Consider the following 11,949-nt stretch of genomic DNA (forward strand, 5'->3'; position numbering starts at 1 on the left):
CAGATATGTAGCCAAGAGATCAGTGTCCAGGGGGCAGCGGTGGATGGGGCAGGGAAGCTGGACTGGCGAGTGTTATCCAGGAAAAAAAAAAAAACTAACAATGACTAAATAGCTTGTAGCTAGTTAGCTGGTTAGCTTCTGGAGGTTCTTGAGTGTGTTCTAAAAATAAAAAAATTCTAGCGATTCCGTATCACATTGGGTGAGGCAGGTTTCCGGAAGGTATAAACAAATTAAAAGTCAAATGAGATAGAAAGTAAATATGGGTCCGGTGAGCGTTTGGGACGCGGCGATTCAGGCGGTTAGCAGGCCTGTGCTAACAAGCTAACAGTTTGTAGGCCCGGGCTAGACAAGGTAGCAGTTAGCGGACCGGAGCTGGACAAGCTAGCAGTTAGCAGGCCGAATTAGCAAGCAGGGAGATAGCGAGGGCTAGAGAGTTAGCCTTTGGGGGACGTCGCGATGGGGTGAGTCTGTTTATTCCTCTTCATGCGGTGACATCGATAGACCGGTCGTGGGCCCGGGTATTGTAGCTCAGGAGTATGCTACGGTGGTAGCACAGGTGCGCAGGCCGGGCTAGCTTCAAGCTAAGTGGGTGGAAACGCTAGCCAGGAGTAAACATCCGGGGTTGCGGTTTGTCTAGATAGCTAGTTGTGAAGATCCATCTGAAAAATCCAGCTGAAAGATGTTCCGTTTGCGGTGGGAATCCGGGGATGAATCCGGGGATGAATCCGGGGATGAAAAATAAATAGGTCCGTTATGCTCTGGTTGGAGTCGCGTTGTTCGAACTGGCGAGAGCTTTCCGAACTACAGGTTAGCTGATGACCGGTTAGCTGAAGACCGCTAGCATAGCTGGTGGTTAGCTGGCTAGCTTCAGTTGAGGGGTTCCGAAGTAAATATAAATACTTTAGGAAAAATAGCTACATTGGGTGAGGCGGGTTGCAGAAGAGTATTTGGAAGCTTAGGTTTAGCAAAATGTTTTTAAAGAGATATGCGGAGAAAAATATGTAAAAAACGAAAAAGAAACGATATATACAGGGACACGACAGGACAGGACGACTTACTGCTACGCCATCTTGGAATCATGACATGGTTTAGTATTGTCTGTGTATGTATAGTCTGTTGTTGGTCTTGGCTAGCTTAATGTTCTGGTAGTGGTTACAATAATAACTCATTCTAGACCAGGTATTTCACACTTGTGTCTGCAGTTGGTCTACAAACAATTAAAAACTAGAATCCCTGCGGTAAATGCAGCACCACTCAGACCAGCAGGAGGTGACAGACACACAGAAAACAGCATGAAGTAACACAGGTAGGGCTCATTGGGGGAGGACAGGACAGGGAGGGCTCATTGGGGGAGGACAGGACAGGGAGGGCTCATTGGGGGAGGACAGGACAGGGAGGGCTCATTGGGGGAGGACAGGACAGGGAGGGCTCATTGGGGGAGGCGAGGACAGGGAGGGCTTATTGGGGGAGGGGAGGACAGGGCAGCCTTGTCTCTGAATGGAATCTGCTTTGTAGCACAGGCTATTTACATGGTGCATGGGTCTCTGTAGTGTACCAGTGGTAAAGAGGAGCACAAACACTAAAGTATTAAGACAGGTGCTTGAATAAAAGGAATGTCTATCACACAAATGGGAAATGTCACTGCAGAGCCTTTCTTCAGCTATGCAAACAGAAGGCTGTCAAAATGAGCAGCACATAATCCTGAATTACAGGCCTAAAAACATGATTTCATTTCTCTGCTTTTGACTGTCACTTTACTCTTTACCCCCAGTGACTAACTGCATTCCTACTCCACCCTACTGTAACACACAACCTGTACACCCTACTGTAACACACAACCTGTACACCCTACTGTAACACACAACCTGTACACACAGGTGTACTACACAACCTGTACACACAGGTGTACTACACAACCTGTACACACAGGTGTACTACACAACCTGTACACACAGGTGTACTACACAACCTGTACACACAGGTGTACTACACACAACCCACAACCCAACATTTTTTCCAAATCACCAGGGTTTTCTGTGAGATTCAGCTCAAAAGTATTAACAGTGATAAAACATAGAACTGGGGGGCTCCAATTGTTACCATGATGAAGCAGTGTAATTTCACTGTAGCAGAAGCTCATTTCTGAAACTTGCCCAACTTTGAGTCAGAAATGAGGTGATTGTGTGTGTGTGTACACCTGTATGTAGAGAAATAGAGCATCAGGACTCACCCAGCTCTGTCCACCTCTCTCTCTATGTGTACTCCTGCTCCTCATCCTGGACAGGCTCCCCTCCACAGCACTGTCAGACGGGGCTGATCTACGGGACACGCTGCGAGACCTCATCCGGTTCAGCTCCTAAGACATGGGGAGCGTAGAATGAAATGGAATGGTTGCTGTTACAGAACAGTTTACTAGCCTGCTAATATTGATATGCTGGAAAGTCTAGGGGTCTTACGCCTGGTTAACTGGTCTGTAACCTGATTGAAAGAAATCAGCGTATGAGGACCGTGTTGTATGCACGTGTATCAAGGAGACAGCAACCTTGCCTTAGGTTCAGTCTTAACGCCTCCTCAGCTAGCCCGAGCAGATTATTGTTCGTTCAAAATGGTGACAGAAATACATATACAAAAATAAACAACAACAAAAGGACAAAACCAAAGCACTGAGAAAAATTACCCTGCATCCTCCTGGTTCTGCAAGCTTGCACCCTAATCATCTTTCCATTTCCTCCACCTGTGGGCTTAATAAGGCTTGGCACAGCACCTGCCCCGGTCGGTGCTGCCCCCCGGGGAAGGAGTGTGGAAGTGTATCCTGGTAGTGTACTGCCACCCCCCATAATCAGAACATTACACAAAAGCACATGTACTGGTTGAATTAATTGAATCCTATAGATGCCACTGATTCACATAGCCTATGTCTCTCCTTATGATACTGTTTCTTACCTGGGAGCCCTGAGATCTCCTCTGTCCTCTGGCCTCTACCCTGTGCCCCTGGGGCTCTGAGTCCTGGGGGAACCAGGTCTGCTCCATGGGGGACCCAGGGCTGTGGGGCTCTCTCCTGGGGAATGATGGTTCACTGGGCATACCAGACCAGCGTCTCTCTGGGACCAGGATGGGGGCCGTGGCCCTGTCCTCCAGCCCGTGGAGGAGCTGCTCCAGGCTGGGTTTATTGGCAGGCTTCCTGGGTGGCTCTGGTCCAGCCATGGGCCTATCCACTGATTCCTCGTCGATGCTTAGCCTCTGCTCCCACAGCTCCTGCTGAGAGGGGGCCCACACAGTACTGGGTCGCCCCACTGCGCCCTCGGGAGCCCTCCTATAGCCACCTTCCCTTTCTGGAGAGTGGGGGTGGGATCTCACCCCATTACCTGGGTCTGAGCCCTGGATGCCAGTAACAGGGAACACCTCTCTAGTGGGCAAGGGTTGTGTCTCGGTCTGGGACCTGAATGAGTCTATGTCCAGGATACCAGGTCTGTAGTGGTCATCTGCCCAGGGAGAGGGCTGCTTCCATCGGACACTAGGGGAGTGGGGACTGCCTCTGGAGTGCAGGTCACCCAAAGACCAGCACCCAGAGTCTAGATCCAGCATTTTAGGTCTGAGAGGTAAAGAGTCCAGCACCCCCCTCTCTTGGTTCTCTCTCCTCTGCCTCTCCATGATTCTCTGTCTCTCTGCCTCCTCTTGTATGGCTACCTGTCTCATCTTCTCCTGTTCCTCTCTCTCCATCTTTTCCCTTAGTCTCTGCTTTCCAAGCTCATGAAGCAGTTGTCTCTCTCTCTCATTCTGCTTCTGTTTTTCAAACTCAAACAGTTGTCTTCTCTCCATCTCCTTTATTCTCTCCAGTTCTTCTACCCTCTGTCTCTCTGTCTCTAACTCCCTTTTTCTATCCCTCTGGTTTTCCAATTCCTGTCTCTCAAAGTCCAACTGTTTCTGTCTCTGCCTCTCCAACTCACTCTGTTTTTGTCTTTCCAGATCGCGTTGCCCCTCTCTCTCCAACGCTCTCTGTTTTTGTCTTTCCAGATCGCGTTGCCTCTCTCTCTCCAACTCTCTCTGTTTTTGTCTTTCCAGATCGCGTTGCCTCTCTCTCTCCAACTCTTGCACTCTTTCCCTTTCCAACTCTCTCTGTCTGTCTTCCTCGTGTTGTATGGCTTGCTGTCTCATCTTCTCCTGCTCCTCTCTCTCCATTTTCTCTCTTAGTCTCTGCGTTTCAAGCTCCAGAAGCTGTTGCCTCTCTCTCTCATTCTGCTTCTGTTTTTCAAACTCAAACATTTGCCTTCTCTCCATCTCCTTTATTCTCTCCAACTTCTTCTGTCTCTCTAAGTCTAACTGTCTCTGCCTCTCCTTTTCAAACTCTTTCTGTCTCTCTAAGTCTAACTGTCTCTGCCTCTCCTTTTCAAACTCTTTCTGTCTCTCTAAGTCTAACTGTCTCTGCCTCTCCTTTTCAAACTCTTTCTGTCTCTCCAACTCGATCTGGCTCTCCCTCTGCAGCTCGTGCCATCGCTGTCTTTCCAGCTCTCTTTGTCTCTCACTCAGACTCTCGTTCTCCAACTCGTGTCTTTCTCTTTCTAATTCTTGTAGCTTTTCCTTCTCTCTCTTTCTTGCATATTCTAACGGTTTCTGTCTCTCCATGTCCAGCTGTGTCCGTTTCTCCCTCTCAAACTCCTTGCTCTCCCTCTGCCATTCTTTCTCCCTCTCCAACTCTTTTACTTTCTCAAGGTCTACTTGTTTTTGTTTTTCTATTCCCAGCTCCTCCCTCCATGTCTGTCTGTCCCATGCCTTTCCTCTCTCCCTTTCCTGTGTTTGATTCCGCTCCACCAGTTCTTCTTGTTGTTGACCTTGGGAGCTTTTTCCAAAAGCTTCATCTAGAGAGGGGTTCCTTCGTACTTGTAAGACCTTCCCTTGAGAGCCCCATTGTCCAGACTTCATAGAGAAATTGTCAAAGGGAACTTCCACATTCCCTCTCTCGGTTTCCTCGTCCCCAACGGATACAGCTTCCTGGATCTGACCGGTCAGAGCAAAGTAGGTGGCCCTGGGCTTGGGTGGCTGCTCATCTGCCTCCAGCATTTTCAACCGCTTCGGTGCTGCCACTTCCTCTCTCTCCCTGTCCTGCTCTGTCGGCTTCTCCCTGTCTACATCCATTTGCATCCTCCTCTCCGCTTCCCTCTGCCTCTCTTTCTCATCCTCCTTTCTCTCCCTCTCCTTTTCCCTTCCTTTCTCTACCTCTGCCTCCCTATCCATCTCAGTGGTATTCCACTTCTGCAGAACTCCAACCCTCAGGTAGTGTGGTCCCTGTTCCTGTTGGGAGGCTGGTGCTCTCCTTTGAGCCAAACTGAGGACTCCTTGGACCTGAGCATGCCTCTCCTCCACTGGCTCAGCCCTGGCTGACCGATTCCCCTCAGAACGCCTGGAACGGAGGGTCATGGCTTTGTCCTCGAGCTGAGCCAAAGGGACACTCTCACTAACGGCTCTCCTCTCTCCCACCGCCTGCACAGTGTCAAACAAGTGCTCTACAAGAAGTGGACTGGAGGGAGACACAGGCTTGCGGTAGGTGGCGGTGACCAGGCTGCCGTCGTTCTCCCCATCCCCAAGTTTGAGGGACACACTTCTCTTGGGACAGCCCTTTGTGGCACTCTGTGCCCTATCCTCCTCCATCACCAGCACGCTGTGTCTCTCCACCACATTCTCAAACAGGGCTGCTCGCACCGTCTGTGCCCCACTGCTGGGGCAGCTCTCCATCCATCGCCCTGCCTCAGTCAGTACTGCTGAAGGGTCAGAGGTGGTCTGGGGGGGCTGCTCTTGTATGCCTCGGATGTCGTCATCCACCTTTTTTTGGTCACTGAAGGTGTAAACGGAGTCCTCCACCTAAAAATAAGTAATTTAGTGAGTTTGGTTACATTAAGTCAGACAGTCTGTGGGCACTTCTGCAATAATCCTTATGAGCACTGCCTTAACAAGTTGCATGTCATCTCAAATCAATCTTTCTTCAATATTTATTCACTGGTTATTAATTTACTTATGAGTGCTCATGTCAATAAACTTAACTATGGATAAGAAATTGGTAAGGGGACAATTTTCTTATAGCTGAAAGTCAATATCATCTGCCATTGTCTTTCAAGAAATTAATTTCAACAGATACACTTAGCTGGTGGATAATACAAGATCTGGGAGTGAACGTGTCTGTTTGACAAATAGTCCGATTTGTTTTAAATATTACATAAGGACAGAGAAAGAGAGCGTGATACAAAGTGAAGTGACTGAGCGAGGCATTGTGTCTGGGAAGAAAGGGGATTCCACTTCCTATTGGTTGGGTCCATAAAAGTAGGTGTGATGCTGATGTGGTAATCAAAGCCTCTCCATGTTGACCTTTACCCCAGTGCTTCACTCCCCACATGTTTCATAACCAACACACAGAACCAGCAGAGATGACGAATGCCCCAGGTTAGGTTTCACAGTTCTTTGTACCTCTGTGGCAGTGGTGTTCCTTTTCGCTTCCATGCCCCATTTTCCTACGGGACATACTTTCCCATAACTAGAGCAAAGACTGATTAGGAGAAAATGTCGTGTTCAGGTTGTTTGAGAGACGAATTGCAAATCAGAATTTTCCTTGAACATAGTCCTTATAGTGGAAACGTTGCACGAAGATCAAGTTATTTTTTGGGGCTTACAGTGGCAAACACAGAAACTATATAAATACATTACATTTTCAAAAATCGAAACTAGTAAAAAAAACAATGAAATAAAGGAATACAGAGTGGGGCAAAAAAGTATTTAGTCAGCCACCAATTGTGCAAGTTCTCCCACTTAAAAAGAGAGAGGCCTGTAATTTTCATCGTAGGTACACTTCAACTATGACAGACAAAATGAGACAAAAATATTCAGAAAATCACATTGTAGGATTTTGAAAGAATTTATTTGCAAATTATGGTGGAAAATAAGTATTTGGTCAATAACAAAAGTTTCTCAATACTTTGTTATATATCCTTTGTTGGCAATGACAGAGGTCAAACGTTTTCTGTAAATCTTCACAAGGTTTTCACACATTGTTGCTGGTATTTTGGCCCATTCCTCCATGCAGATCTCCTCTAGAGCAGTGATGTTTTGGGGCTGTTGCTGGGCAACACGGACTTTCAACTCCCTCCAAAGATTTTCTATGGGGTTGACATTTGGAGACTGGCTAGGCCACTCCAGGACCTTGAAATGCTTCTTACGAAGCCACTCCTTCGTTGCCCGGGCGGTGTGTTTGGGATCATTGTCATGCTGAAAGACCCAGCCACGTTTCATCTTCAATGCCCTTGCTGATGGAAGGAGGTTTTCACTCAAAATCTCACGATACATGGCCCCATTCATTCTTTCCTTTACACGGATCGGTCGTCCTGGTCCCTTTGCAGAACAACAGCCCCAAAGCATGATGTTTCTACCCCCATGCTTCACAGTAGGCATGGTGTTCTTTGGATGCAACTCAGCATTCTTTGTCCTCCAAACACGACGAGTTGAGTTTTAACCAAAAAGTTATATTTTGGTTTCATCTGACCATATGACATTCTCCCAATCTTCTTCTGGATCATCCAAACGCTCTCTAGCAAACTTCAGACGGGCCTGGACATGTACTGGCTTAAGCAGGGGGACACATCTGACACTGCAGGATTTGAGTCCCTGGCGGCATAGTGTGCTACTGATGGTAGGCTTTGTTACTTTGGTCCCAGCTCTCTGCAGGTCATTCACTAGGTCCCCCCGTGTGGTTCTGGGATTTTTGCTTACCGTTCTTGTGATCATTTTGACCCCATGGGGTGAGATCTTGCGTGGAGCCCCAGATCGTGGGAGATTATCAGTGGTCTTTTATATCTTCCATTTCCTAATAATTGCTCCCACAGTTTATTTCTTCAAACCAAGCTGCTTACCTATTGCAGATTCAGTCTTCCCAGCCTGGTGCAGGTATACAATTTTGTTTCTGGTGTCCTTTGACAGCTCTTTGGTCTTGGCCATAGTGGAGTTTGGAGTGTGACTGTTTGAGGTTGTGGACAGGTGTCTTTTATACTGATAACAAGTTCAAACAGGTGCCATTAATACAGGCAACGAGTGGAGGACAGAGGAGAATCTTAAAGAAGAAGTTACAGGTCTGTGAGAGCCAGAAATCTTGCTTGTTTGTAGGTGACCAAATAATTATTTTCCACCATAATTTGCAAATAAATTCATTAACAATCCTACAATGTGATTTTCTGGATTTTTTTTCCTAGTTTTGTCTGTCATAGTTGAAATGTACCTATGATGAAAATTACAAGCCTCTCTCATCTTTGTAAGTGAGAGAACTTGCACAATTGGTGGCTGACTAAATACTTTTTTGCCCCACTGTACTGTATTCACAAAGCTTTAACTAAGTTAACACCATCTTCAAATGTTGCTCAAACAAACAAACAGTGACCGTAAAACAAGACAGGAAACAAAAAGTACAAGCACTTACCAATCCCCCAGTGTTGTGATCTATCTATCAACATCTTCGGTAATTTGCCAGTAAACTCAAATTGGATGGGAATTAGTAAATTGCTGGAATGGTTCTCATTCTGTTTTATAGCAAACGATACCACTTTATTTTGTGTCACTAGCTAAGTTTCCTTCCAATTGGCGACAGATTTTCATGCATATATTCAAGAATCTGCATAAAAACAATGAGCATTTCCCACGAGAGATGCTTTTCCATCAATTTGACTTGTTGTGGATAAAAGGCTGTGCGTGATGACATAGTACACATAAAAAATAACTTCTGCGGTTAAATTTCCATTAAAAAAAATACAAGTGAAAAGGGTTTCCATCACATTTTCAACTCCACTGATGGTTTTCTCATGACAAAAAACGATTGCGTTAAATATGCCCACTCTGGTATTGTGACGTGCGTCCTGACCAACAGCTCGCATATATAGCGCAGGTATAACCCACATGTTGAGATTATAATATTTCTCAAAAGGCAGCCAAGTATTAAAAGGTAAAATGTCAAATAGGGTGCATTGTGAAAGTATTCACCCCCCTTGGCATTTTTCCTATTTTGTTGCCTTTTTTGGGGGGGGGGGGGGGGGGGGGGGTTGTATCATTTGATTCACACATCATACCTACCACTTTGAAGATGCAAAATATATATTTTTATTGTGAAACAAGAAAAAATTACAAAAAACTGAACCCCCCCCCAAAGTCAATACTTTGTAGAGCCACCTTTTGCAGCAATTACAGCTGCAGGTCTCTCAGGATCTCTCTCTATAAGCTTGGCACTTCTAGCCACTGAGATTTTTGCCCATTCTTCAAGGCAAAACTGCTTCAGCTCCTTCAAGTTGGATGGGTTCCTGCTGGTGTACAAAAATCTTTAAGTCATACCACAGATTCTCAATTGGATTGAGGTCTGGGCTTTCTCAATTGTTGCTTTAGCAGTATGCTTAGGGTCATTGTCCTGCTGGAAGGTGAACCTCCGTCCCAGTCTCAAATCTCTGGAAGACGGAAACAGGTTTCCCTCAAGAATTTCCCTGTATTTAGCGCCATCCATCATTCCTTCAATTCTGACCAGTTTCCCAGTCCCTGCTGATGAAAAACATTCCCACAGCATGATGCTGCCACCACCATGCTTCACTGTGGGGATTTGGTGACCACCAAATGTGTTTGCTTAAAGAAAAAAATAAGCAATGGCTTTTTTCTGGCCCCTCTTCCGTAAAACCCAGCTCTGTGGAGTGTACGGCTTAAAGTAGTCCTATGGACAGATACTCCAATCTCCACTGTGGAGCTTTGCAGCTCTTTCAGGGTTATCTTTGGTCTCTTTGTTGCATCCATTTAAATTGCAGATTGTTATGCAACAAAATAGGAAAAACGCCAAGGGGGTGAAGACTTTTGCAAGGCACTGTATTTGTCCTGTTTCACATATGTACAAGTGTGCAACCTGTACAAGTATGTGTGTGAAATGGAAACATGTTTTTTTTGCATATCCCACTCCCCCTGAGACACCCTCAGAGAGTGGGGTCGCGGCCAGGGATCAGTCATTATTAACGGCGATGCTGGAGCAATTAGGGTTAAGTGCCTTGCTCAAGGGCAGATCAGATTTTTCACCTTGTCGGAAATTCGAACTAGCAACCATTACTGGTCCAACTCTTTAACCGCGATGCTACCTGCCACACATCATGATATTTATTTGAAAGCAGCATCAAGCTAAATCACTTTGCACTTTCACCACCCTGTGAAGTTCATCATAACGTATTTCATCTGTAGCTTAATAAACTGCATGCTTTCCCAACTCGTAGTAGGAAGACCACACAACATGCCATCACGTGACTTCAAGTTTACATCGATATAATGGTTATTATATCAATATTTGCAGATAAAAACATTTACACCGCCATTTCTTGCATAATTAATTATACCGACACAAAAAGATCCCACCTTGTCTAGCGTATTTTGTTTTGTCGACATTGGTCAAGTTTACAGACAACTTAGCTGTTTCCATTGGGCGTGTTGTGACATTTACCAGACATTTTATCTGTACTTCACTCACATAAAAAGGTTGGATGGAAACCTGGTTAATGAAGACCAGGGATTAAAAATCTAATTCGCATTTGGAGAAACAGCACCACTGTTCGTCGCAGCGCCTTTGTTTTTGTTTTGAGGTGAGGAGTGTCTGGCAGCGTGGTGTTTTGAGGTGAGGAGTGTCTGGCAGCGTGTTGTTTTGAGGTGAGGAGTGTCAGGCAGCGTGGTGTTTTGAGGTGAGGAGTGTCAGGCAGTGTGGTGTTTTGAGGTGAGGAGTGTCAGGCAGCGTGGTGTTTTGAGGTGAGGAGTGGCTGGCAGCGTGGTGTTTTGAGGTGAGGAGTGTCTGGCAGCGTGGTGTTTTGAGGTGAGGAGTGTCTGACAGCGTGGTGTTTTGAGGTGAGGAGTGGCTGGCAGCGTGATGTTTTGAGGTGAGGAGTGTCTGGCAGGTGAGGAGTTTCTGGCAGTGTGGTGTTTTGAAGTGAGGAGTGTCTGGCAGTGTGGTCTTTTGAGGTGAGGAGTGTCTGGCAGCGTGGTGCTTTGAGGTAAGGAGTGTCTGGCAGGTGAGGAGTGTCTGGCAGTGTGGTGTTTTGAAGTGAGGAGTGTCTGGCAGTGTGGTGTTTTGAGGTGAGGAGTGTCTGGCAGGTGAGGAGTGTCTGGCAGTGTGGTGTTTTGAAGTGAGGAGTGTCTGGCAGTGTGATGTTTTGAGGTGAGGAGTGTCTGGCAGCGTGGTGTTTTGAGGTGAGGAGTGTCTGGCAGGTGAGGAGTGTCTGGCAGTGTGGTGTTTTGAAGTGAGGAGTGTCTGGCAGTGTGGTGTTTTGAAGTGAGGAGTGTCTGGCAGTGTGGTGTTTTGAGGTGAGGAGTGTCTGGCAGCGTGGTGTTTTTAGACGAGGAGCGTCTGGCAGCATGGTGTTTTTAGGCGAGGAGCATCTGGCAGCGTGGTGTTTTGAGGTGAGGAGCATCTGGCAGCGTGGTGTTTTGAGGTGAGGAGCATCTGGCAGCGTGGTGTTTTTAGGTGAGGAGCGTCTGGCAGTGTAGTGTTTTGAGGTGAGGAGCATCTGGCAGCGTTGTAAAAAAAATTGCAGTATATATTCTGCTGTTCTATCTTATAAAACAGTGTTGGTTGTTTGCAGTAACTTCATTGTTGTTGTAATATCGCAAACAAACATGGCAGCTTCACCAAGTAAGGATTCTAGCTTGAACTGTTACCTCGTTGCTTGCCTATCATAGACAGTAGTGTTTCAACTGGGTTTGCCTGGTAGGCAGAGGAGTTTGAACAATTCTCACTGCAATCCTACACCAAACCACCTACACCAGATTAACCTAAGCAAATCCCAGAGCCTCTCTTACCCTCCTTTGAGGATCAGTGTCCCTCTCACGGCGGGCGGTTGCCTCATTGGGGGAGGGACTGCCGAGGTCTGTGGACCTCTCAGAGCCAAGCCTGATGAAGAGAAACACACATAT

At 46.5% G+C, this 11,949-nt stretch overlaps 1 protein-coding gene across 4 annotated transcripts in view; it reads right to left on the bottom strand.

Annotated features, from left to right (window-relative positions):
* The window catches only part of si:ch73-138n13.1 (titin homolog), a 39,160-nt gene that overhangs the window by 18,154 nt on the left and 9,057 nt on the right, over window positions 1–11,949 (bottom strand). For all 4 annotated transcript variants that reach the window (XM_031819275.1, XM_020470629.2, XM_031819274.1 and 1 more), the window contains exons 4-6: window positions 11,836–11,926; window positions 2,944–5,856; window positions 2,231–2,356 (exon numbers count right to left, since the gene is read on the bottom strand). In XM_031819275.1, the coding sequence (XP_031675135.1) occupies window positions 2,231–2,356; window positions 2,944–5,856; window positions 11,836–11,926 (3,130 nt within the window). The remainder of the gene's footprint in view (window positions 1–2,230; window positions 2,357–2,943; window positions 5,857–11,835; window positions 11,927–11,949) is intronic.

Source organism: Oncorhynchus kisutch, linkage group LG3 (assembly GCF_002021735.2).
Source record: "Oncorhynchus kisutch isolate 150728-3 linkage group LG3, Okis_V2, whole genome shotgun sequence".
Lineage (NCBI taxonomy): Eukaryota > Metazoa > Chordata > Actinopteri > Salmoniformes > Salmonidae > Oncorhynchus > Oncorhynchus kisutch.